This window comes from Bubalus kerabau, chromosome 7 (genome assembly GCF_029407905.1).
Source record: "Bubalus kerabau isolate K-KA32 ecotype Philippines breed swamp buffalo chromosome 7, PCC_UOA_SB_1v2, whole genome shotgun sequence".
Lineage (NCBI taxonomy): Eukaryota > Metazoa > Chordata > Mammalia > Artiodactyla > Bovidae > Bubalus > Bubalus kerabau.
Window position 1 is genome coordinate 119,719,114 of NC_073630.1, and position 27,852 is coordinate 119,746,965.

The following is a 27,852-nucleotide window of genomic DNA, read 5'->3' on the forward strand; positions in this document are numbered from 1 at the left end:
CCAATTTCTAACTTCACTCCTCTTCAAAGATTAAGTCACAGGTGTGATACTTCCATAAATCTACACTGATGTGACTTTAAAGCCCTCCTCCCATCCAGGAAAAAGCAAAGGAAACTCAAGATCTAGATGAAACTAACACAGCAACTTGGCTTACCTACGAAACAACACAGCCCTTCATTACAGAACAAGTGGTTTACCTTGAGAAAGCACATAACACTCCAACCTGTGAATTCAGAGTTAACGGAAGCAGCCTCCGTCCTTGCAAACAGCAGTCTGCAAGTCTGTTCCAAGGAGTTCTCCCCACAAGGGGCAAGGCCAGGCCACACCCCCACCCTCACCCTTATCTGACACCCAACAGCTCTGTCTCTCTCTTCCATGCTGGTGTATTTCGCCTGAAAAGAAGGATGTTGCAGCTACGACAGCAAAGTATGATCACTGCAGCTGCACAGGACAGCAAGCACTCAGAGACAAACACTCAGAAACAAACACTCAGAGATAAAGGGCCGAGCACAAAGCCCTCAGCCCAGCCCTCAGAAAACAGCACAACCCCAAAGCACTCAGAGATAAAGGGCCGAGCACAAAGCCCTCAGCCCAGCCCTCAGAAAACAGCGCAACCCTCATCATCAGAAAGAGACCAAGCAACAAGGCAAGTGCTAGGGAAATCTGGTCACACGCCTGAAGTCTCCTCCCAGTCCAAGGAGAGAAACATGAGCTTCTGACAGAAGCCTTTCAGGTTCAAGAAATCTCAGGGTTTTCCCCAAAATCTCAAACTTGAAAGGATCCCACACCATGATGATCTGTGCACACATGCGTGCAAAGCCGCTTCAATCGTGTCTGACTCCATGCGACTCCATGGGCCGTAGCACACCAGGCTCCTCTGTCCATGGGGATTCTCCAGGCAAGAATACTGGAGTAGAGTGCCATTTCCTTCTCCATATGATGACCCAAATATTGTTATTTCCAAGTATTCTAGGAAACGTTTACCTAATCCAGCCAGGATTAGAATATTATTCCTATTAAGATCCCACTCAACACTACAAATAATATTAGGCATTAGGCTGCCTCAATTAAACACTCAACTCAAGACACGAAACAGACGAGCATGCTACATGTAAAAAATTAGCTTTTTATGTCAATTTAAAAAAAAGAAGTCTTTTAGAATTTCAAAATAGAAAACAGCAGTAGTTCCCTATGGAAATCGAGAGCAGAGGAAGAGAATGATTGGTGCTGTAAGCAATGACGTGTACCAAAACTTTCAGACCATATCAGAAGACCTTTGATTAAATAAAAATAATTATATCAGAAAACTTGGGTAAGTACAAAGGTAAATATGGCTGAAAAATGACAACCAGGCCCAGATAATTAACCAAACATTATCCCTGACTAATACCAAACAAGTTTCTTTGGGATGATGAGCTGCCTTTGCAAACAGAACACCCCCAGGAGCAGGAGTTGGCAACCAAATAAAGCTGTGCTGGAAGGCAGCTGTGCCCGTTAGCTTCGCATCATCTGTGCCTACCTTCCTGCCACAAGACAGAGCTGCTGCTGCTAAGTCGCTTCAGTCGTGTCCGACTCTGTGCGACCCCACAGACGGCAGCCCACCAGGCCCCACCGTCCCTGGGATTCTCCAGGCAAGAACACTGGAGTGGGTTGCCATTTCCTCCTCCAATGCATGAGTGTGAAAAGTGAAAGTGAAGTCGCTCAGTCGTGTCAGACTCTTAGCGACCCCATGGACTGCAGCCCACCAGGCTCCTCCATCCATGGGGTTTTCCAGGCAAGAGTACTGGAGTGGGGTGCCATTGCCTTCTCTGCAGGACAGAGCTGAAGCCCTGCAAAAAGAGGACTCTAAGGGCCACACCTGGCCCTTCATAGAAAATGTTTGCTGACACCTCACCTAAAGTGTGAGAAATTTATGACTGGGAATTCCCTGGAGGTCCAGTGCTGAGCACTCAGTATTCTCACTGCCAGGCTTGGGATCAACCCCTGGTCCCAGAAGTCACATGGTGAGCCCCCCCACCCCCCAAAAAAGAGAGAGAAATTTACGATAACCAATTCTGATCCACAAGTAACTTTCTGAAGCCACCCAACAGGACTATTCGGGCCTGGTTATCAGATTTCAGCTGCATTTATACACACAATCACCATGCTGAGAAGAGGCACAGGCATAGCCAACTGCATCAGAGAAATACTGAAAAAGCAGGAAGATTCAAAACAACAATCATTTCTGAAATAATCACCTTTTTGTTTTCTTGAAAGGACAGGGCTGCATGAAGAACCCCCTCCAGCTGTAAGTCACAGAAAATGACAGGTGAGAGTACAGTACAAGCGGCTGAGATCCAGAAACAATCAGAAAATCTTCAAGCTGGATTCAACTTTAGAAAATACATAAACGTTATTTCTACAGGTGGTGCTTAACCACCATCCTGTAACATAAAAACTGCATAACTTTAATTTCAATAACTTGAAGATTACATTAGCACTCAAAAATATAGTTCCAAAGATATGACCTAGAATGCCAACAGAGCTCCAAGTGCATCTAGAAAGCCGAACTAAAAACATTAGAAAACCCAGATTATTTGGTCAACCCATAATCAAATAGACATTTCCATTAGACACAGTCATTAGAAATTAGATCACTGGACAGCAATCATTTGTCAGGCATGCACCCACAGGGAAAGGACAGCTCAGGACAAAGCCCAGTGGACAGGCACAGTGACAGATTCTCCGTGGGGCTCAGGCAGACGCTGTGACCACACGAGGCCACGGGCAGACATCGCAGCCCTCCCTGGTCAGTACTGACGGTGAAGGCCACCTCGCCCGCGCTGCACTGAGCAGACCCCATGCGCCAGGCCTGGTGTGGCCAGTCCGCAGAGGCCCAGAAGCCTCCACTGCGCCAGACTCGGTCCAGAGGCTGCCACTCAGGGACCCCTGACTTCTAGCTCCCTGGGGACCAGTCCAAGCCAAGCAGGGGGATCTGCAGCAGCAGCATGTGGTGGGGTCAGGGCCACATAGTGCCCAAAAGCACAGGGAAAAAGAGCAAAGAGGGGGAGAAAGGGCCGGAGGAGGAGGGACAGAGGGCTGCCTAGAACCAGGCGGGACCACAGAGCAGAGCCCAGAGGGCAGCAAAGGCCTCGAGGGCCCCAGGAAGACCCCAGGATCTGTCACGGGCAAACAGCGCCAGTGCCGTCCCTCTCTGACAGGTGAACTGCCACGTGGAGGCAGCCGAGTCCGGGTCAGGAGGCCAGGCATCCGTGTTGGCCTCACCTCACCCACCTGCACCCCCCAGTCCCCGTGTGCAGGAGTAAGGATGACACCTGTGTCGTGAGCCGCCCGTGGCTCACCAGCACCGGCGTGAGTTTCAGGAGGGGGGCAGAGTCACGGCAGAGTGGACTCCAGAGTGGCCGTCCAAACACCCTACCTATCAGCTCCACGATGCTCCCGCTCCGACTGCGGCCCCCGGGCTCATCCTTGGAGGCCGCGAGCTGCTGGACGCCGCCCGCCGTGGTCAGCGCGCGCAGGAGCCCTGGCGGCGGGGTTCGGAGGAGCTGCTGCAGCAGCTCCAGGGCCCCAGTCACGACGTTGTGGTCCTGGTGCTGCGTGTAGTGCAAGGTCAACGCGTACACCTAGAGACAGGAGCGCCGCGTTACTGCCAGCCATGGCCCTGACAATGTCCCCGCCTCCAGGCTTTTTGCTTTTGTCTTCTGTTGTGAAAATGTGTGCCTTCTCCCCCTCAACACTTCTCTATCTCTTCTACCAGTGTAATGATTCGCTTCCATGGTTTTCTAAAGTTCCGGGACTTTTTTCACGGTTATATTAATTCCTTAAAAATAAGCAGAGCACTTCCACAAGAGGAGAAGCATGGTAATGGAGAGCTCCATCTCCCTACACTGGGACCAGGAAAGGAGAATCAAGTCCCAAACACACCGTGCACACAGCTCCTCAGACACACAAACCAAGCAAGCAGCACTGGCCACAGTGCACTGAGCAAGGGTTTCCAAAGCTTTTAAGGCATCACACCACACGTGACACTGTGCCACAGTACATAAGCATGATGGGCTTATCCCTTTCTTCTTCATTAGAGGTGCCAGATAATACACAGAGTGCCCAGTTAAATGCAAATTTCAGATAAATAATTTCAAAGTGTAACTGTGAGCTGTGCGATTTCCAGCCTACTTACACAACAAGGTTACCGGTGATTTACCTGAAATTTAAGTAACTGGTGCCCTCTATTTTTATTTGCTAAGTTGGGCAGCACTACCTGTGATATCATAGAATATGTATTTTTTTATAACGACAGTATAGCAGTGTATAAGGTAAGTCTTTGACTCATTTGATGTCTCTGCTTCTTCTGATGGGCACCTCCCAGCTCTAGGTCACAGGTCTGTGACCCCCCAGTCCACGGGCAAACCTGGCCACCAGCTGTTCTGCACACAGTTTTCCTAGAACACAGCCGAGCATATACTGTCTGTGGTTGCTCTCCTGCTATGAGCTGGGAGTTGGCCCGTGACCCCTAATCAGCTCACAAGCTTAAGCTGTGATTTCTGACCTGTCTGCTCTGAGCAAAGACTCTCCTGACTTCTTAGTCCATGGATGGAGGAAACGCATACCCTATGCTCCCTGACCTCATCTGCCTCCTCCCAAATTCTGAAGCACAGTCAGTGCTCTCATGTTATTAAGGGCTGCATTTATACACTAAGATATAACTTCTTAAATCACATGTGCTTTGCCTAGATGTTGAGTCTAAATACTGAATTAAAAAACCAGTATGTACCTCAAAATGCGCACATTAACCTCATTCATGAAGAATTGATGCTTGTGAACTGTGGTGTTGGAGAAGACTCTTGAGAGTCCCTTGGACATGGGAGAAAGCAAACCAGTCCATCCTCAAGGAAATCAGCCTGAATATTTATTGGAAGGACTGATGCTGAAGCTGAAGCTCTAATACTTTGGCCACCTGATGCAAAGAGCTGACTCATTAGAAAAGACCCTGATGCTGAGAAAGACTGAAGGCAGGAGGATAAGGGGATGACAGAGGACGAGATGGTTGGATGGCATCACCGATTCAATAGACATGAGTGAGCAAACTCCAGGAGACTGTGAAGGACAGGGAAGCCTGGCGTGCTGGAGTCCATGGGGTCGCAAAGAGTCAGACACGACTGAGCAACTGAACATCATTCACTGCAAAGCCTATTCATGTGACCGGACCCAAGAAGAAAGAACTGGTTCACTATCACTAGTCCTGTATCACTTGAAAGAGAATGTCCCAAGGATAACAGTTAAGTGGATTCTCTATTATTATAGTCTCATACTTGCTTAAAATCAGTCAACAATTTGCTCCAAAACTGGTAACAGTTTTCTTTGCTGTACCTTCCTGGTTTTCCTCCTCACACACACACACATGCACCTTCCCTTGTTCCAGCTCTTAGTCATGACAATGGCCGCAGGGAGCTCCTTGGACCTCCCGTCTCTATGAAGAATCTGAACAGCCCACTGCACACGGTAATCTCAGAACTGCTTCCACCACATTCGTGGTTAGCTGTGTTTCCCAGGTTTCAGGGCTTCGGGATTTTTGCAACTGTTTCTCATTTTGCTAGAATGCATCTTCAAATAATTTTTTTTTAAAGCATACACAAAAAGAAAAAAAGTGTACATTAAAAGCAAAATGAATTCTTGCATATCTAGAAATATCTGTGTTTTGCCCACTTGCTTAACAATTTAGCCAGGCCCAGGATTACTTCAAATTCTATTTAAATATACCTAGCCAAACTACAGTAGTTGAGTTGAAGTTCTTAATCAAATTAATTTAATTCAAAATGGCCATAAGTCAAAAGAATACAGATTAGATATGTTTGAGAGAGAATCTCACCTAGCTTGCTAATGTGACAAGGTGCCATAGCGTTTAATCGCGTTGAAGAAATGTAACTATTAAGGAAGTCTGAAATTAATGAAACAGCGCCTCCCCAGCCCTTTCCTCAGCCTCCCAGGACTGCTGTTCTCCTACTTCAGCACAGCTTTCCGCACACCTCTCACGGCATCTTCCCCCAGCACCCCAGCTGACCTGGGAAAGCCTGGACACCTCTGCTCGCCAGCTCGCCCTTGCCCACACACTCAGTCTCTCACTCCGTGGCCCTGGCGAAGGCCACAGTCCGCAAAGCTCTCTTCTCCCAACTTTCTGTCCCTGGCCAAAGCCTACTCTCCCCAAAGCATCATCAGCTATTAACGGCCTGTCCACGGCCCCCGCACCACGCATGCCACAGAACACCATCCCTCCCGCCGTGCTGTTTAGTGAAGGCCTGCCTGCCTCCCCTACGAGGCCAATGGTCTCCAAACGTTTGACCAAGAAGCCTCTTTAAAAAAAAAAAAATCAGAAAAAAATTCTGAGTATGCAGCCCCAATAATATTTGTTTTAAAATACTGTCTAGGTAGTACTGAACTCAGATATTATGCATGTTATAAAACATGCACTGACTCTGACAAGCCTCTCACTCCAGTTACTGGTTTACAGGAAATACAGACAGCAAAGAGGACTGTTAACTCACACAGTGGAGAGTCAAGTAATAAAAACAAGATTGCCAGGAGTTCCACAGCACTGATGATCCGATTCTTCAAAAAATGAACTCTAAGAGAAACTAGGCAATGAAGGGGACCAAGAGATCAAAGAGACGGACATCCTTAACAGCCAATCTCATTTGGATGCTGGTTCCAAAGAGCAGAAGAACAAAGTGACAGGGATGCATAGGTATCTGATGCTGAGCAAATGTTCTTTTCCTCAGGTGTGACAAAGGCATTGTCCTTAAAATTAGAAACACAGAGTCCTCACCCACAGGGCCCCACGTGAGACACCTGCGGATGAAGTGACACCGAGGCTGGGATTCGTTCCCAAGGGGCTTATGGAATCCTCTTGGAAAGCTTGTAAGAACACCTTCGTTTTACTCCGCTGTCCACCACACAAAGGTCGAGGACCTGGAGTCATGACCTAGGGTCTGAGCCAGCAGCTCCAGCTCCAGAGTGCACACTCCTAACTCTCTGTTCTCCGTTCCGCTGCTTCTCTTCCAAAGGAGCCGAGTTTCTGAACACTGGTCTGTCTGCACAGGCACTGGAGTGAAGCTCGGGGGCTGCCTACCTGGACGAGCTGCTCCGTCGAGGGAGAGACCTCCATCTCTTTCCGCGTCACCCCAAAGCTGCCTTTCAGGCTCGTGTCCTTGACCTGCTGCTGCAGCAGGGGCACCAAGTACCTCAGCGCGAGCAGGACGCCGAGAATCAGGAGGGTGGGGTGCTCCCCCTCCACGGGGACCAGCAAACCTACAAAGGCAGCAGCGAGACTGCGTCACAGCGGACCCGCTGCTAACAGGAAGAGACCCAAGCGGCACCCTGAGGCTGGGGGGACACAGACGGCACAAGCATCACTACAGAGAAACACACGGCCGCGAGCAGAGACCCAGGGGCGCCGCTGGGGGAGACACGTGGCCCCTCAGCAAGGCCCCGCACAGCGAGGGGAAACCAGGCAGCTCTCTTGCATCCGCTGCCCAGGTGCTGCCCGCGCCACCTGCCGGGACGGATTCCCACTGCCGCCCCCGGGCGGGAGGCCCGGTCAGCAGGCCTACAGCCGTCCAGACGGCCTGCGGCTCGGGCTCCCTGCACCCAGGGCCTGCACAGAGGCCGTGCGGCCTGGAAGGCCAGTCCCAGGAAGGCTCCCGCCCCGCCCCGCAGGCTCTCGTTGGGCCGGCGCATCCACGCTGTTGCCCCGGGGAGGAGGGCAGGGAGAGGCTTCCCCAGGCCTCAGGCCACCCCCGCGGGCGCGCCTGCACACTTCCCCATCAGCCAGGCTGAAGGACCCCGTCAGGAAGCTGAGGAGGGGCTGCCTGACCGTAAAAGAATTTCAAAGGCCTATCTCGGGAAGCTGCCAAGGGGCCCCCACACCCCGGGGCGAGGCGCTGGCCGGCTGGGCCTCACCTAGGAGCACGCTGAGCAGCCAGCTGTAAAAGTACTGCGTCCTCCTGGAGTGCTGGCAGATGCTGACCACCGAGCCCGCTGCTGTCCGCCGCACGGTTGGGGAGCTGGACTTCAGGTTCGCGATGAAAGCCTTCAACAGAACCTGTGGAAGCCAAACCCAAGTGGGCGGAAGATGAGGCTCGGGGAAACTCAGTACATATTTCAGAGAAGCATGACCTCCTCCAAATTCTCGCAAAGCATTAACCACTTGAGACTTTTCCAGAGCCAAATGGAAGCCCTTCAAGTGTGGGATACCTCAGAGCTATATGTGTGTGCAGACTCTTCACTTCTTTATGAACTGCAAGGAGGGCCCTGCTTAGCATCTACGTCCCTACATGAGAGCGAAAGCCTTCATTTCTACAAAACACGTCCCCGCAAGGCATGCGGCCAGGGTCAGTGAGTTTTTACTGTTGTTTAGTTGCTGAGCTGTGTCCGACTCTTTGCAACCCCATGGACTATAGCCCGCCAGGCTCCTCTGTCTATGGGATTCTGCAGACAAGAACACTGGAGTGGGTTGCCATTTCCCTCTCCAGGGGATCTTCCCGATCCAGGGATCAAACTCATGTCTCCTGCGTTGCAGGCAGATTCTGTACCACTGAGCCATGTGGGAAGCCCAGGGTGAGTGAGTAGTGCTGTGTAAAATAAATGCAATTAAAAAAAAAATCAACAAATAATGAAGTCCAGGAGGAGAATGCCTAAATGACAGCTTGCCAACTTGCTGCTAAAGCCACTAAGAGACACTCTCAGGTCTGGAAACGTGCAATATGGCTGAACTGAGACCACACACTCACAGTTATCTTCCTAAGAAATCAGAGAAGAAGACGTTGTTACCGTGCGTCCAAAGGACACAGTGCTATACTTCTAGCGATGGCCATTTAAGTCTTCACAAAAATATCCAAAGAATGAAAGGGGGTGACTATGCAGCTACATGAGCTTGGTGACCATGCTACTTAAGAACATCTATCCCCATCACTCTGAGCAGTGACCTGGCCCTGTTACTGCTGGGTGCGTGCAGAGTGCGGCTGAGCAGTCAGAGATACGCAGACGCCACCGGGGAAGGTCTGCCTGTCAGCAAACGAGCACAACTTAGCAAAGCAGCATCTGACTTGTAAACGAGCTTCTCCTAACAGTGTGGCTAACACTAACTGGCTCTCAGGGATCACTGACACTCTGTGAATTCACAGAGCAGAGCTCTGGAACCAGAGAGGGGAGGACCAGACCCCCAGGCACACGACACCCCCAGGAGACCATGGCCAACAGTTTCTCCTCAGAGACAACACCTGGAGAGAAACCACTCAACTTATTTCTGACACACTCTTAGCTCCAAACAGAGAGCATCTTAAAGAACTCCTTTCAGTGAGATCACACACATACATCATCTTGGAAACAGTAAGTCAAGACTCATTCTGACTAGTGCAAACTTCTAACCAGAATGAAAACTAAACATTACTATGATGAGTCAGCCCACGTTGAACCTCAAGTTTGGAATAATAATAAAAATGAATCTGCAAGCTCCAGGGGGCGTTCTTGGGTCCAAATGCCACTGTCCTGAGAAAGCCTTGTAAAGGCAGCTAGCTGGTGGGAGGTCCCCGCACCGTCCTTAAAGGTCTTCTCATGAGGAGGAGGAAGCGTACTAGGTGGTAGGGTAAGACAGTTCCACTCTTCTAAACACAGGTAGGACATGTATTTAGAGCACTTCAAAAGGAAGGAGACACAAAAACCATTCTACTTTGGAGTCAAGAGCACTTCAGGGAATGGAAACAGAAATTCAACCGAATTCGGCAGCAGAGTGTACTCGGCAGACGATGTCACTGAAAAGCACGACCGTTCCGGTCCGGTGGGACAGGGAGCTGCCGGATCACCCGCGCCACCGATGACGAGCTGTGCACTGCACAGCACTTGGCACAGCTCTGTGGTGTCTGCCCAAGTGAAAACATCCACACCCACACCCGACAGCTGCGGTTCCAGGTGTCACAGCCCATGCTCCAGGAGACCCGCACGAGCACGGCGCGGCAGCATTCGGGACACCAGCACTTCAGGCGACCCCCGGCCCAGGGTCCAAAGCAGTAAAAGGGCCGACTGCGTCACACTCACCCAAGGGAACGCTCGCAGCTCCAAAACCGCAAGATCTAGTGACACACGGTGACAGGCAAGACTCTCACAAGTTTAGTGCTGCGCAGAAGAGACCAGACTGAGAGTACATGCCACAAGGTCCTCCACGGCTACGGCTCACACGCTGTGACTTACATACTTACATACTGTAAGGTTCTCCACAGCTACAACTTAAAGACAGACCTCCTGGCATTAGACGCCAGGTCAGTGTGACCAGCCCTGGAGAGGAAGGAGGGAACGCAGACAGGGAGAGGCTGGGAGAGGCCCCTGGGTGCCACTAACGTTGCACGTGCAGACCTGGGCGGCGGCCGCAAGCACAGGCTCGCTTTGTGGCCCCTAGCTGAGGAGGCATGTGTCGCCCACGTGCTGTGTCTTCATTCCACATCAGCCAAAGAAAAGCTCGAGAGTCTCCACACCTAACACAACAGGGCTCCTGTCAGGAAGCTTCTGATCAAACCTGCTGGGTCAGACCCATGGACCTCTACTGCCCAGACAACCCACAGGAACCTGGGCACAAGGTGTCACATGCATGAACTCACAAGGGTAAAAAGAACAGGACGGGGACAATGGCAGACGAGAGGCATTCGCAAATGCGGAAGCTGGACGGCAAACAAGAGGAAACTGAGTGAGCGGTCCCCAGAAAGGCGCTCCTACACGAGCCTGTTTAGGAGCTGGGGAGAAGGACCGAAAGCCACTGCCCAAAGCAAGCCCAGCCACGGAGCGCTACGGAGAGCTCGGGTGTGGGGGCGCCAGAGACCTGTGAGCATGGCCTGGGCGTGGGGACAGACAGCTGCGCGCCGGGCTGCTCCCGGGACGTGGGCACTGCTCCCCATCTCCTGCAGAGGCGGGATCCCGGAGAGGCCGCCAGAGCGGAGGACGGACGCCAGCACAGAGAAAAGAGAGGAACTGAGGAAAAGTCTGCCTTCTGACCAGTGAGACTGTCCACACAGCCCCTCTCTAGCAGTAAGCCTAGAGAGATGGGCACCTGGCAGCTGGCAAGCAGGCTTCTACTGGGGGGCCAAGACGCTGTAAGACAGGCCCAAGGAGGCCTACCAGGCTGCTGCAGCGGCGGCTGGAGGACCCACGACGGCCAGGGGAGGAACTAGGTCCGGTCAACCAGCCTTCGTGCGCACAAGTGCAGAGACACGCTCACAGCGCCAGCAGAAGGTGTGACAAGGTGGGGAGCGCCAGAGAGTAATAAGCACACGAAAAAGAGGCAACTGCTGACTCCAGAAATACCGAAACGCTATACAAAGAAACATAAGCACAAGCACAGCACAGCACAGGACCAGCTGTGACCGCTACTCAGGCATAGTGACGTGCACACCCAACATTTACATCACTGTGGTGAGAAGATGGGAGAAGGGTTAGAGCTAAACACATCTTCTCCACTGTAAAATATATACATAAAACCCCCAAAACCTGAAAGGTAAGCATGTTATTTAGAAATGTAGAGGGAAATACCCAGAGAAACTCTGGCACAGGACTGGCCCACTAAGAGAAGGCGGCCAGGACTCTTGGCAACCCTCAGGGCGTGTGCCCGGACACTCTGAACAGGACCCGAGAGAGGGGCTGAAGACTGCCGGCAGGGGCGCAAACAAACAGGAGGCTGAGTGGCGCCCCGGCCGCCGGCACTCACACCCAGAGGACGCCGTCCGGGTGCCGGCTCCGCCTGCAGTTCAGGGACCGCCGCTGGCTTCAATCAGGCTACGCAGTCAAGCCTGGACACCAAAACCAGTCTGCTCTGGCAAAATGCCTTTTGAATTTGCTTCTATAAACTGTCTCACTGCTCAACTTTTCACCCCACAGTAAGAAGGCAGAAGGGGAAAGAGGCCCTTTGTGTGCCTTCAAGAATTCAAAGATTTATAATCCAAATTATGAAGCACTCTCAAATGCCTGTCTGTACAAAAGGGCGATTCCCACTAAGACTCATTCAGACGCTTGTGACTTGAGGCAACGCTCATACCTTAATCTCATTGTCGTTCGCAAAGTTGCCAAAAGAAGCCATAATTTTAGGGATCGCTGCCGCCAATGTCTCCTGAACAGACTCCTCGGGTCTCTTGCTTGTGCGCGTCAGGCAAGGCAACAGGTTCACCAAGTACGGCCTGCAGTAGGAGAGGAACACCTGTTATTCTTCCAAGTCTACCTTAATAAGAAACACGAGCGGTCAGCTCAGTACCTGTTAGTTTTTATATGCCAGAGTCCTTCCTAGAAAATAAACAAACCTCAGCGGGAAGACTCAGTGCAGATGAATTAATAGCTTGTTTTTAAAAATTCTCTGCAGTAAATTATTATAGCTATTAAAACAGATTTTAAATTAGAAAATAACAGAAAGAAAGCACTAAGAAATGAGAATGGAGCTTTCTTAAATAGAGAGGACTGCACAATTTTTTTTCTAAGCATTCCCACTGAATAAGGCCTTGGTGAGAAGCCCCAGCCCCAAGAGAGCAGAGGGCAGTGCGGGCCTGGAGAGGAGCAGTCCCAGGACAGGCACGCTGGGCGCAGGCAGGGCACCCTCTAGAGGCAGAGACAGGCAGCAAGCAGCCGCACCCCTGGCACTGCACAGGGAGGGAGACGGGCCCTCCGAGAAAGAGGTGGCCCAAGGGAAGAGCATGCCAGACATCACAAGAACACACGCTCGACTTTCCAGAGAAGCCAAAGGGGTCAGTGAGTCAACAGTGTCTGCGGGGACGGGGGCTCTGGGGCCAGGTCTCCCTGGGCCTCGTATGGAGTCTGGACTTATCTGAACAGCTGTGGGAAATAAGTGGCAAGTTCAAGTAAGGGAATGGCATGACCCAATCATTTTAAGGTCACTTTGGCGTCTATGTGGAAAACCTGGGATGCGTTGCTTCAGACATATATTAATAAGAAGTTTCCAAACTACGGACAGTAAAGGAGCGAGGTTACATGGAGAGATTCCCGTGGTGACTGTATGTCCACACTCATGTGAGATTCGTATCACACTCTGACCCCGTGGGACAGATCATTGGTGTCAAAGGAGAGGGTTTCTGCCACGCCACCAGTCCCGCAGGGACAGAGCCAAGGTATCCATGGACGTCAGCACATCTTGCTGGTCACAGAGGCGAGAAAGGAGTTAAAATGGTGGTCCTTCCTTTGGTTTTCAATCCATTAAGAAGGAGAGACACAGATGTAAAGAACAGACTTTTGGACTACATGGGAGAAGGCAAGGGTGGGATGATCTGCGAGAATCGTGTATAGCTGAAACATGTACATTACCACACGTGAAACATGTGACCAGTGCAAACTCGGTGCGTGAAGCAGGGCGCTCAAAGCCGGTGCTCTGGGACAACCCAGGGGATGGGTGGGGAGGGAGATGGGAGGGGGGTTCAGGATGGGGGGACACGCTCACCCGTGGGTGATTCATGTCGACATATGGCAAAAACCACTGCAACATTGTAAGGAAATTATCCTCCAATTAAAATAAACTAATGAATTAAAGAAAAAGATACAACTGTTTCAATCAGTCAAAACTTTCTTCACAATGTGTACTTCTAACCCATGTGATAGACAAAGACAGTTTTCTGTAGTCGCCACGGTGAGCAGCAGTGAGGAGGCGTGCACTCTGCACCCGCCGACAAGCATCTCCTCGGCAAGCCCCGGGCAGACCCCGTCAGCGGGGCTGGGCCATGGCAGGGCCCGACAGGGACGCCCCGCTGTGCTGGAACTCGGCTCCTGTGTCCCTCAGGGGAGGGTGGGCAGAAAACGAACCAATGTGCGAGAGCATTTCAGAGCCACGGCTGCTGTGAGGAAAAGGAAGCGGACATGCACTGCAGCGGGACCGGAGGAGGTGGACGGCTTCAGACAGCGGGGTCGGGGAAGACCTCCAGAGAAACGGCTTTTGAGCCGAGACGGGAAGAGGCCACGGGAGCTGGCCCCCGACCAGAACAGCAGTAACAGCGATGACCCAGAGCGTCCACTTCACCTGCATTTCTGAGGCCGGACCAGGTGAGCCAGCTCGGCAAACCTCCAGAGGGCAGCGCGCAGGCTCCGAGGGGCGCCGTTCTGAGGGAGTGAAGAGCGGAGAGTTACGCGGAGGAGCCGCAGACCACAGGCGTCAACAGGACCTCAAACACACAAAAGCGCCTCTCACTGCTCGCTCCCATCTCTAGAGAAAAGGCCATTCAAGTCTGCACCTGCTTTTGACATTTTAAGGTTTAACGGGATGAAATTATAAAGATTTTTTTCTTAAAACTACCATTTTAAGTCCCATCTCATCTAATAAAGAATGAGGAGCAACTTCCTGAGGAAAAGTAAAACAACAGAGTCTACTTTACCAAACAGCATTTGTTTCCTTCTAACATTTTTACTTCTCAAATAAAAGAAAATTTCATACACTGCTCAATACAGGGGATCAACAGACTTTCTTCAATAATGAAAAACAAAAACCCACCTTTTTAATTTCCTTATAGAGTTCTAGCTGCAACCTCGGAAGATTAGAATCCATCAAAGCCTACAAGAAAACACAAGAGATCTGCTCACGGAAGGCACATTCTACCAGCAGTTCTGAGAGTGGCGGTGAAGGGCAGGGGAGCAGGCGTGCTGCAGTCCACGGGGCCGCAGAGTCGCACACGACTGAGCGACTGAACGCAGCAACAGAGCAGCTCTAAAGAAATCTAAAGGGCAACTAAAAGTTCAATTTTGACACAAAGGAGAATATAATAGCAACTAAATTGAAGACTTGTTCATTAAGAAAGAAGTATGTGTATGCAGGCAGCTACCAACTAGACACAGGTCATTCACTATAATATTTAAAAGGGAAGGAAAAGAATGTTCATTACAATCGAATACTACATAATATCAAAAGTAAATGGCAGATAGTTCAAATTCACTCTAAAGCTCTTATGTTCAATTAAAGCACATTCTTTAATCATTTTTTTTAATTTTATTTTATTTTAAAACTTTACATAATTGTATTAGTTTTGCCAAATATCAGGATGGGGAACACATGTATACCTGTGGCGGATTCATTTTGATAATCATCATTTTTAATGATGATCCAACATGAGCAATGCCCTGGAGTCTGCAGAGCCAGCGGGGCAGGAGGCGGATACCCAAGGTCAGAGCCCTGATTCTGGCATGGGGACACTCCTCTCCACGCAGAAGCTGCATCCTTCCCAAAGATCTGGTCCTCCCATGATGCACGGGTGCTCCCCACCTCAGGGCCCCAGCGACACACAAATCTGCTAGAGCCACAAGCTCCTCAGAGCCCTGCCCCTGTTGCTCGATTACAGTCAAACCAAAAACAGCCACACGGGCAACCTCAACCCAGCAATAACGGCTGATGGCAACCACCAGTAGGGACACAGAGTCCATGCTGGAGATGGCTCCCAAGACGGAAAGGCCTCTGTGCCCCACTCTCAGCCCTGAGAGCCTGCTCCTCCGAAATGGCAGTGCCAATGGCCTGGCCACAAGAAGCGAAGAAGACGTAACAAAGCCGGAAGAAGCTAGGGGAGACGTACCCAAGCTTCCACAAAAAGCCCTCTGCCTTTCCTATGATATAAGCATGTGACATCTGTAGACCAACTGGTCTTTGCAAAGCTCACAGAGACTCAGCGAGCTTGAAAATCAAAACAGGGTCACATTCTGGGAGGTTCTGAATAACGCCTCGGATATTTTAAAATTCTAATGCTACTCTTTCAGTTTGGACTACCATCCCCTAAACAAGCACATCAAAACGGACAAGTATATAGTAAAACACTGCTTGGCCAGTAAAACTAGAAGGCATATCCGAGTTTTGTTTCACTTTATAAATGCTTCATAAGCTAATGTCAAATGTATTTTATTACAAGAGAAAAGTACACTCCAAAGCTGTGGAACAGCAGTGAACAGGAGCTCAGCCACCGGCGGTGCTCATGCGCCCCCGACCCCCCTGCTCCCATCCCACCCCCACACCGGGGACACAAGCCGCCAGGGCCAGCCCGTGACAGCCGGCCCCTGCTCCTCACTCGCACCCCCGCACCTCCTATTGGTTCAGGGGTCCCCTCTCTTCCCTGGACACTTAGCCTCCCTCCCGGATTCTGGGCACACAGCCTCTCTCCTGTCCAAGGCACCACCAGGCTACAAGGCACCACCAGGCTACTTGAACTACCCGGTTACAAATCTTTGAGAGCTCTTCCCTTTCTTCATTCTCTACCAAATAAAGTGCAAACCCCTTGAACTGATCCTCAACATCTCCCATTCTCTAGCAGAGTCCCCCTCCTCTGTGAGCCTGCAAGGGTAAAGAAGGTCCTATGGGACGTCCCTAGAGCACGTCTTGCTCCCACTGCAGTGGGGCGTGGGTTCCATCCCAAGGGTAAAGAAGGTCCTATGGGACGTCCCCAGAGCACTCCTTGCTCCCACTGCAGCGGGGCACGGGTTCAAGTGGGGCACGGGTTCGATCCCTGGTTGGGGAAACCAAGACTGCGCATCCCGCACAGCAAGCCAGAACAAGAGAAGGTCCTAAATCTTCTCATTCACCTAAGTGCCACCACCTCCAGGGAGCCTCCTCTGCCTCCCCAGACAGAAATCACCTCCGCCTCTAGACTGCAGTGATGAGCTGCCAACATCTCCCAGAACTCAGAGCTTACACCATGCGTTCAGCCATTTCCATACAAACATGCTCCCCGTCTGAGACTGCGTCATCTGCAGGCAGGAGCATGCTGTCAGCGGACCCCCAGGGTGGCTGGGGGACAAACGAGGAGAAGGGTGGAATGAGGAAAACAAGGGCAGTTTCCCAAGGCAGTGAGAATTATGAAAGAAGCACTTCATCTTCAATAGCAGCAAAAAACAGGAAAAGGGAAAAGTAGATTAAAGCTACAGGGATCTCAGACTCCGCACCGGGAAAGCCTGAGCAAAGAGGACAGGCGTTTCCCGCGCTCCTCACCTCACCTCCCACCCAGGCGGCTCCGGCTTTCTGGCTTCACCAACTTTTTCTGGGAACTCCTATCTCCTATCTCAAACCAACTCCAGCCAGAATGCCAGCCAAGCGACCAGAGAAGGCACGTCCTTCCCTGTGAACAGTCCTGCCCGACCCAGGACTTGGGGGACGAAGACATCAACGGCGGACCCCACTGCCCGTCCCCTTGCCGTCTCAGGGCCTCGCCGTTTCTCAGCAGCAAGACACTCGGTCCAAGGGTCCCCAGTGGTCACTGTCAGCGCCCATCCCTGACCTACGCCCTGCGTAGGCATGAGAGGAAACCCGTGCCCTCTGAGTGGGCAGGTACAGGCAGTACCCTGGCAGACACTAGAGTGCCTCCAAACCACACACTATTAGATTAAAAAGCGCAGCCGCCCCACAGGACTCCGCTGCTCAGAACAGAAGAACGCCAAGTTACGGTTTCCCCTCTTAGCCACAGTGACCGCGTCTCAGAGAACACCGTCTAGAGGGCTCTTACTTTTATGACCTTGTTGAGGCATTCGTCAGCCACCATCCTGACATCTGACTCCGCGTCGTCACTGCACAGCAGAAAAAGTTCCATAGCGATGCCCAAAAGTTTCTGAAATTCTGGAGAATTTCTAAGTGAAAAAAGAAGAAAGACTGTCACAGCCAAGAGAAGACATGACGATGAAATGCAGTTAAGTTTCTGGTATCCTGTGTGGGGTTCTGGAACAGAAGAAGGATGTTAGACACACAAGTAAAATTCATTTTAATAATATATTTCATTTCACCCAATGTATCAAAAATATTACTTCAACATGTAATCAACATGAAGAAATTAGTGTGCTATAGAACAATCTTTTTTACCGCACATCTGAATTCAGACACAAAATTTTCATCAGAAATATTTTATTTGGGGGCTTCCGGGGTGGTCCAGTGGTTGAGTCGCCTGCCAATGCAGGGGACACGAGTTCGCTCCCTGGTCTGGGAAGACTGGGAGGCTCCCACATGCTACGGGGACAGCTAAGCCCTGAACGCTGCAACGAGAGAAGCCCGCGCACAGCAGCCGGAGTGGCCCTGCCTGCTGCAACAAGAGAAAGCCCAAGAAGGAAGGGAGACCCAGCACGGCCAAAAATAAGTAATTAAGTAATCTTTAAAAAAGAGAGAGAAAAGGAGACAGAAATACTTGTTCAGAGATTCCATAAAATTCACAGCTGAAAAAGCAGGCTTACTTGTAACTAGGAGATAACCTGGAGCTCTGACGCACAGCTTAGTGACTGCAGTCAGCAATACTGCATTCTAAACTTCACAGTTGCTGAGAGAGTAGCTCTTTACTGCTCTCAACACACAAAAAGGAATGGCGACGACACGACAAAGGTGCTAGCTGACACTAGGCTGCCGCAGCGCACCACACAAGCGAAGCAAACCAGGCTCACGGTGTCGTGCGCCCATCCCATCCCAATTTTTAAAAAAGAAAAAAAGTACGTTTATATACTACTTCTAACCATGCTCTTTAAGACACTCTCCAATAACTAAATCAGGGGACAGGGGAGCCTGGCGTGCTGCAGTCCATGGGGTCACAGAGTCAGACGACTTAGCGATTGAACAACAAAATAAGTAACAAGGACAGGGTTTGCCTTCCTGCCTAAAGCAGCTGATAATGGATAAAACGCATGTAACTGTGGTTTCAAGGCATCAGGTATTAGGCATCTCTGGATAAATGGAGAGCTAACGCGACGAGCCTCAGGATTTCCCCAGATGACTGCCTGGAGGAGGTTTCCCAATGAGGACATGAAGAGGGGAACCCGGGAGAGCCCACGGCTGCTGAGACGGGGAGACAGAGCTGATGGCCTCAGCTGATGGCAGGGTGGCTGGGTCCACTGGGGGAAGACCAGAGAGGGGCGAGCTGCACAGAGAGACCCCGAGACGAGTGGGGCCCTCAGGTCTCAGCTGAGTCTTTCTGCAGACAGTGGCCTGGGGCTGCGGGTAGAGTCAGCTGAAGGGGCTGGAGGGAGCAGGTGCTGAAACTCCAAGTTCGGGAAGAGCTCCTGCTTTTCCAGCTAGAGGGGAAACCTCATCCTTCTGGCGCCTTGGGTCGGCTGCTCAGAAGGCTTTGCCTTCACAACAGAGCTGACTAAGCTCAGCCCAGGTGAGACGCTCTTCTGATCCTGCCTGCAGGCAGAACCCAGGATGGCCCTAGTCCTTCAGAGCAACACAGCTGCACTCTGGGGCAAGCTTCAGGAACGTCGGAATTCCAAAGTGTATAGCACCCAAAAAGATAGAAGTTATAAGGTCTGGCATCTGATCAGAAATGGTCAGGAATGCTTCCCAAGAAGCAGGGAAACATGACCAACAGTGAGAAAAATAACTGAAGCTGACCCAAACAATATTTAATCCAGAAGACAGAAACAGAGAAAAGGGCAAATAAAGAGCATATGGGCAAAACAGGGAAGTCACAGCACAGTAGCAGACTGCAGATTCAAACCTAGCTTTAGGGACTTTTCTGGTGGTTCGTTGATTAAGAATCTGCCTTCTAATGCAAGGGACACGGCTTCAATCCCTGGTCAGGAAGCTACGATCCCACATGTTGCAGGACAGCTAAGCCCTGTGTGCTGCAGCTGAGACCCGCTGAAGCCAAAAAAATAAAAAATAAACCTAGTTATATCAATAATGACATGAAATGTAGAAGATTTTTCAGATCAAATGAGAAAACCCAATATTTGCTGCCTATAAGAAACACATTTTAAATGTAAAGATTCACATAGGTTAACAGTAAGACAATGGAAAGAGGTTCACCATGTTGGCCCTGAACAGATGGAAGCTGATATTACCATCAAGTGAAAGTGAAAGTCGCTCAGTCGCGTCTTTGCAACCCCAGAGCCTGGCGGGGCCCGCAAACTCGGAGCTGGGAGGAGCGTCCCCATGGTGGCCTTGGGCTACGAAAGGCGAACTAGGAAGCGTGGAGATGCGCCCATTCTGTGGGATATGATGAACCTGTCGTCATTCAGTCGCTCAGTCACGTCTGACTCTTTGTGACCCCATGGACTGTGGCATGCCAGGCTTCCCTGTCCTCCACTCTCTCCCAGAATTTGCTCAAACTCATGTCCATTGAATCGGTGATGACATCTAACCATCTTAGTCAGAAGCAAAAATCCTTCATAATTTTTAAATTTAATTTTTATATTATTATATCACCTAGTCACAGATCTATAACTCATCTTTAATAAAGTTAACTAATACTTCTTTCCATAACCGTACCGAGTGTTTGAACCCCCCTGTAGGTAAGCCGTGAAGACTCTCTTTCCTGGTGCCATGGGCTGACCGCACTGCACCAGCGTCACTGCACTCGCTCCTGGAGAAATTCCCACAGCGAAATGCCTAAATCAAACGGGCCGAACTGTCTTTCCTTTTGCTTAATATTTATTTATTTGGCTGTGCAGGGTCTCAGCTGCAGCACACGGGATCTAGTTCCCTGACCAGGAATCGAACCTGGGCCCCCTGCATCGGCAGCACAAAGTCTTAGCCCTTGGACCACCAGTGAAATCCCCCAAGTTGCCTTTTAAAAAAGTTGTATCATCTCTGAAAAAATCCTGAGTATTTTTTAATGTCTGCAATTTTTTTGCAGTCATTTTTAATGTTTGCAAATTTTTAATGTCTGCAAATTTAACAGGTAAAAAAGCAATGTTCTGATTTTTGTTTTAGCCTCATTCCAGTGATTCCTAGTAAATCTGAACATTTTTCCGCAGGAAGCATGAAATAAGTGCTAGCTATTACGGTTACCGGCTCAGTTACATTTCTTCTTTTCCACACTGCCCATTCACAGTTTTGCCAGTTTTCCTATTAGAAAGACAGCCTTTTTCTGAATGATTTACAATCTCTCTCTACAGAAACTAGTAAACCTTTGACACATATGCCATCAAAACTTTCCCCAAGTTGCATTTAAGTTTCAGTTTAAAGTAGATTTTGACATACTGAACTATATTCTAAATAAGACACTTTTTTCCTTTATATTGTACGCATTCCTCAGACTAAGGTTAAATGTTCTTTCTGTAGTACTGATTTTACTCTCGTACGTTTAGGTAATGGATCTGGCATTTATGTTTGCCTGCAATATGAAGAATATTCCCCTAAATAGTGACCTGGTTCAATAATCCATCATTTCCACACTAATACGTTACCTTTATCATAAATTCATATCTGCACATACACACTTACACTTTCCCACGTCCTATTCTGAACCTTCTTTAATGTCTAACAGCTATTTTAATGTCATGAACACCAGGTCTCACCAATTACTGATGGTTTCAGATTTTCCTTGTTAAAACTGATGTATTTATTCTTGCAGATGAACAAGTTCAAAAATATTTCTACTAGAATTCTCATCAAGCTCATTTTAAATTTGTGAATTAATTTAGAGAAAGTTTAACTTTATGATAAGGAACTGTCCCCATGTTGAAAGGGCAGTAGTCACCTGTCCCTTTCAGGGAAGTCCATACAGTCCTTCCATAGTTTCTGCATATCTCTCATCAATTCCTTGAAATATTATATGTTGGTGCTACTAGGAATTGATTCTTGAAGCATTATATTTTCTAACACATTTACGCTAATATATGGGAATGGGAAATCTATAGATTCCTGTACACTTATTTTTACCCAATCACCTTATCAAGTACACTTGTTCAGACGAGGATGTCGAGTTCCTCCCAAAAGGAAACTCGTTAAACATGAATCCTCACCCTCCAGTGGACAGAAAACATGAAGAGTGCTGGGGAAAGAGGGCAGTGAGGTTATCTTCGTTCCTGTATTTCTAACAAATTATCTGGGTGATTCTGATGTTCGTGCATATCTAGGAAGCAGCAGGACAGACCACCAAATTCAGAGCTGAAGCAGGCTGAGTCACAACATGCCTCAAGGACTCGAGCAGCTGCCTGAAACAACCTGCAAGAGACACCGTCAGCACCTCACAGAAGCTAAGGGACACGCCAGAGACCAGCTACAGCAGAGGAGAGGCCACAGGAAGTGCCAGCCACCCAGACCTCCTGAACCACTGTATGCAAACAGAAGAGCCACTTCAGCGCTACAATCCAAACTTTTTGAAAAGTATAGAAAGCATCTTAAACAAACACGTTCTCTGATCTGATGCGACCAAAGACAGCCTCTCTGGGTCCAAAAAATATCCCATTAATATGATCCTACGTAGAACAAGCAGCATAAAGACCACCAGCATTACTCCATATAAACACAACAGACACACGAACGTAGGAACTATTAACAGCTATTACCATGATTTACGATGGCAAACCGAACCACAAAGCAGTCTTAACACATCTCAGCGTACTTCCCAGGTGGTGCTAGTGGTAAAGACTCTGCCTGCCAGAAGACACAAGAGGGGCAGCTTCCATTCCTGCGTGGGGAGACCCACTGCACGAGGGAAATGGCATCTACTCCAGGGTTCCTGCCTGAAAACTCACATGGATGAGAGCAGCCTGGTGGGCTGCAGTCCACGGGCTCACAAAGAGTCAGACATGACTGAGCAACTGAACACACACACACTCTCTCTCACACACACACACTCTCTCTCTCTCACACACACACACACACACTCAGTCTCACATACACACGTGTGAATCTAAGCCAACATTCCATCAATTCCATTGGGAATTATCAAGAAACAAACTAAGCATAAGGCATGAGGCACTCAGAATGGAAAAGGTCTATCTTCTGGCTCCATAAGCTTTCAGTGTGAGGTGCTGCTTCCTGAGACCCGGATGCTGGAAGTCAGGTGAGCGCAGCTGTGCTAGGGCAGAAGCAGGCCCCGGGGGTCTGCCAGGCGTTCACACAAGAGTAACACGGTGTGTAGGACAGCATGCACCACCACGGGACGGGTTTCTGCCTCCCAGGAGCTCACGGGCACTTTCATGCAGCTCTCAGCAGCGTCTCACAGGTGTCGCTCCTCCCACAAGAGCCCTGAACACTGCGTTTACACATCAAAGACGAGGCCACAGGGACTCCGAGAAGTGAGCCTTGTCTGAAGCCACCTGGCTTATACGGAGTGGAGACAGAATCCAAACCTTTTCCCCTACTTTTCATTAGTAATGTTGTCTACAGTCCAGTTCAGTTCAGTCGCTCAGTTGTGTCTGACTCTTTGCGACCCCATGAATCACAGCACGCCAGGCCTCCCTGTCCATCACCAACTCCCGGAGTTCACTCAGACTCACGTCCATCGAGTCAGTGATGCCATCCAGCCATCTCATCCTCTGTCGTCCCCTTCTCCTCCTGCCCCCAATCCCTCCCAGCATCAGAGTCTTTTCCAATGAGTCAACTCTTGGCATGAGGTGGCCAAAGTACTGGAGTTTCAGCTTTGGCATCATTCCTTCCAAGGAAATCCCAGGGCTGATCTCCTTCAGAATGGACTGGTTGGATCTCCTTGCAGTCCAAGGGACTCTCGAGAGTCTTCTCCAACGCCACAGTTCAAAAGCATCAATTCTTCAGCACTCAGCCTTCTTCACAGTCCAACTCTCACATCCATACATGACTACTGGAAAATCCATAGCCTTGACTAGACGGACCTTTGTTGGCAAAATAATGTCTCTGCTTTTGAATATGCTATCTAGGTTGGTCATAACTTTTCTTCCAAGGACTAAGCTTCTTTTAATTTCATGGCTGCAGTCACCATCTGCAGTGATTTTTGAGCCCCCCAAAATAAAGTCTGCCACTGTTTCCACTGTTTCCCCATCTATTTCCCATGAAGTGATGGAACCAGATGCCATGATCTTCATTTTCTGAAGTTGAGTTTTAAGCCAACTTCTTCCCTCTCCTCTTTCACCTTCATCAAGAGGCTCTTTAGTTCCTCTTCACTTTCTGCCATGGTGGTGTCATCTGCATATCTGAGGTTATTGATATTTCTCCTGGCAATCTTGATTCCAGCTTGTGCTTCTTCCAGCCCAGCGTTTCTCATGATGTACTCTACACAGAAGTTAAATAAGCAGGGTGACAATATACAGCCTCAACATACTCCTTTTCCTATTTGGAACCAGTCTGTTGTTCCATGTCCAGTTCTAACTGTTGCTTCCTGACCTGCATACAAATTTCTCAAGAGGCAGGTCAGGTGGTCTGGTATTCCCATCTCTTTCAGAATTTTCCACAGTTTATTGTGATCCACACAGTCAAAGGCTTTGGCACAGTCAATAAAGCAGAAATAGATGTTTTTCTGGAACTCTCTTGCTTTTTCCATGATCCAGCAGATGTTGGCAATTTGGTCTCTGGTTCCTCTGCCTTTTCTAAAACTAGCTTGAATATCTGGAAGTTCACAGTTCACGTATTGCTGAAGCCTGGCTTGGAGAATTTTGAGCATTACTTTACTAGCGTGTGAGATGAGTGCAATTGTGTGGTAGTTTGAGCATTCTTTGGCATTGCCTTTCTTTGGGATTGGAATGAAAACTGACCTTTTTCAGTCCTGTGGCCACTGCTGAGTTGTCCAAATTTGCTGGCATATTGAGTGCAGCACTTTCACGGCATCATCTTTCAGGATTTGAAATAGCTCAACTGGAATTCTATCACCTCCACTAGCGTTGTTCGTAGTGATGCTGTCTAAGGCCCACTTGACTTCACATTCCAGGATATCTGGCTCTAGGTGAGTGATCACACCATAGTGATTATCTGGGTTGTGAAGATCTTTTTTGTACAGTTCTTCTGTGTATTCTTGCCACCTCTTCTTAATATCTTCTGCTTCTGTTAGGTCCATACCATTTCTGTCCTTTATCGAGCCCATCTTTGCATGAAATGTTCCCTTGGTATCTCTAATTTTCTTGAAGAGATCTCTAGTCTTTCCCATTCTGTTGTTTTCCTCTATTTCTTTGCACTGATCGCAGAGGAAGGCTTTCTTATCTCTCCTTGCTATTCTTTGGAACTCTGCATTCAGATGCTTATATCTTTCCTTTTCTCCTTTGCTTTTCGCTTCTCTTCTTTTCGCAGCTATTTGTAAGGCCTCCCCAGACAGCCATTTTGCTTTTTTGCATTTCTTTTCCATGGGGATGGTCTTGATCCCTGTCTCCTGTACAATGTCACGAACTAACCCTAACCCTAACCCTCATTCCATAGTTCATCAGGCACTCTATCTATCAGATCTAGGCCCTTAAATCTATTTCTCACTTCTACTGTATAATCATAAGGGATTTAATTTAGGTCATACCTGAATGGTCTAGTGGTTTTCCCTACTTTCTTCAATTTAAGTCTGAATTTGGTAATAAGGAGTTCATGATCTGAGCCACAGTCAGCTCCTGGTCTTGTTTTTGTTGACTGTATAGAGCTTCTCCATCTTTGGCTACAAAGAATATAATCAATCTGATTTCAGTGTTGACCATCTGGTGATGTCCATGTGTACAGTCTTCTCTTGTGTTGTTGGAAGAGGGTGTTTGCTATGACCAGTGCATTTTCTTGGCAAAACTCTATTAGTCTTTGCCCTGCTTCATTCCATATTCCAATGCCAAATTTGCCTGTTACTCCAGGTGTTTCTTGACTTCCTACTTTTGCATGCCAGTCCCCTATAATGAAAAGGACATCTTTTTTGGGTGTTAGTTCTAAAAGGTCTTGTAGGTCTTCATAGAACCGTTCAACTTCAGCTTCTTCAGCGTTACTGGTTGGGGCACAGACTTGGATTACTGTGATATTGAATGGTTTGCCTTGGAAACAAACAGAGATCATTTTGTCATTTTTGAGATTGCATCCAAGTACTGCATTTCGAACTCTTTTGTTGACCATGATGGCTACTCCATTTCTTCTGAGGGATTCTTGCCTGTAGTAGTAGATATAATGGTCTTCTGAGTTAAATTCACCCATTCCAGTCCATTTCAGTTCGCTGATTCCTAGAATGTCAACATTCACTCTTGCCATCTCTTGTTTGACCACTTCCAATTTGCCTTGATTCATGGACTTGACATTCCAGGTTCCTATGCAATATTGCTCTACAATAGCATACTAACTCAGAATTTTTGTATTTTTATTTTCAGCACATATTGTCACTTCGTTTCTTCCCACAATATTTCTACAAATTAGATAAAAACAGTAATCATACACTGTCTTTTAAAATGGCATTGAGTTCAACTAAAATGAAATACTCTACATGAAATCACTTCGAAAGTATAAAATACAAGTGGCAAGGTGCCACTAAAAATAAATGAATCACCAAATTTCTGTCAGTACAAAAACCAAGGTAATTATTCTTAGAGGTTTTTCTAAGAGATTACAAAGAGCCCTTCCCAACAGGAGAATAATATGAATGATTTGCTCCAAGAAAAGTATTTCACATGTCCTATCTGAGTAATGGAGTTCAGAAGCCATAAGCACATTTGTGCCCTACTCACTCATTCAAAGACAGGCTTAAAATATCTACCACTCACAGATACGAGGAACAGTACTCAGAAAGAAAGACAGACAATCAAAAGCAAGGAGAATAAGGAGAATCAGCAAATAAGCTATATAAGAACGTGCTGCCTGCTCACCCCAGAGGAACGACCGAGCCAGGGAGGTGGGCCTCCGGTCAAGGCCCATGACCCCACTGTCCCAAAGCTGTGATGAGCAGGGAGCACCCCCACAGGGCGGACAGGGCAGAGCGCCGAAGAAAAACCACCAGGAGACCCCGGTAATCGGGCAGGCTCCTGTTCCTACCACTGTTACTAAGTAAAATACAAACATGCTGTTCGGTTATCCTAATGGTTACAACGACACGGTGTAAGATTACAAGAAGTATTACTCAGCACAGTGTCTGGAAATCCTCCGCATCCACGGCCAGAAGGGGGAGGGTCCCGTAAAGGTTTCCAAACAAGTGGGGCAACGAAGAACCTTCTAGCCCGTTCAGAATGAAAACACGGAAGTGTTCTATTTTCGCTAGAAAGTTGGAAGTGCAATTACCTGAGAGACTGAGCGACTATGTTTTCACAGATGGTCAGACAGTGGTGCACACGGTCTTTCTTGGTGGCTGAGAGCTCTTTCTTTCTAAAAGAGGGGAAAAAAAAAAAGAGCAAAGGCAGTTAGTGTTGTCCACTCCATCAGTTTCTACGTGGCATTCACCATTCATTCATTCAACACAGCTTCCTGACTCCAAGGAGTAAAGCCGGGCACCCCGAGCCCGGGCAAGGTGCCCTGAGGTCAGAGAGGTGGGGGTGGGCCGATCCCTGGGTCCCCTACAGGACCGGGCACCACAGAAGAGCCAGGGGCGCCACTAACACGCCTGCCTTCTCTGCTGTAGCAGAAGAAGCTGCAGCGCCAACAGGGCTCGCCCAGGATCGCGCGGACAGAGGGAGCCCACGCCTCCTCTACACGGCAACCCCGCGCAAAACCACACGGCCTCACACGGTTAAGTATCAGAGAATGCATTAACACAATGGCTAATTGCTCCTATGACCCCAAATGGCTACAAACGAGCACCCTGCCCAGAGCCTTTCTCAAAAGCCTCCTAGTAAGATTTTTCAGCCCAAAGTTTAAAAAGGAGGCGAACAGACTGGTCAAGAATTTGAGATAAAAGATGCTTGCTTCTCACCCAAACCTGTGACTTTGGCGGTCTCTGAGGTATGCACCGGAGAAATACTGAAGACAGGGATGATCCAGAGAGGAAGCGGAAAGTAAATCAGGCTTGATGACCACATCCAAAAAAGGATCCGAGTGTCTGAGAGCTACCAGGACATGGTACTAACTGGGAACACTGAGACCAGAAGACTACTATGTTTTTGAGGGAATTCAACAAAGAGTACCAAAGAAATTAAAATACTAACTGACCAACACCTTCGTTTAATCCCTAATGCAACCTCAGGTTCCGAAATAGGACACGTGAAGGAACAGACTCTTCCAACTGTGCAAACCAAGAAAGACACATC

At 48.9% G+C, this 27,852-nt stretch overlaps 1 protein-coding gene across 3 annotated transcripts in view; it reads right to left on the minus strand.

The window, feature by feature from the left end:
- Positions 1-27,852, minus strand: part of HTT (huntingtin) — a 127,693-nt gene that overhangs the window by 83,865 nt on the left and 15,976 nt on the right. For 2 of the 3 annotated variants that reach the window (XM_055589237.1, XM_055589235.1), the window contains exons 2-10: positions 26,891-26,974; positions 17,499-17,619; positions 14,516-14,575; positions 14,048-14,127; positions 12,071-12,209; positions 7,954-8,095; positions 7,124-7,302; positions 3,419-3,623; positions 2,238-2,285 (exon numbers count right to left, since the gene is read on the minus strand). In XM_055589237.1, coding sequence (XP_055445212.1) covers positions 2,238-2,285; positions 3,419-3,623; positions 7,124-7,302; positions 7,954-8,095; positions 12,071-12,209; positions 14,048-14,127; positions 14,516-14,575; positions 17,499-17,619; positions 26,891-26,974 — 1,058 coding nt within the window. The remainder of the gene's footprint in view (positions 1-2,237; positions 2,286-3,418; positions 3,624-7,123; positions 7,303-7,953; positions 8,096-12,070; positions 12,210-14,047; positions 14,128-14,515; positions 14,576-17,498; positions 17,620-26,890; positions 26,975-27,852) is intronic. The other variant, XM_055589236.1, reaches the window with a different exon arrangement.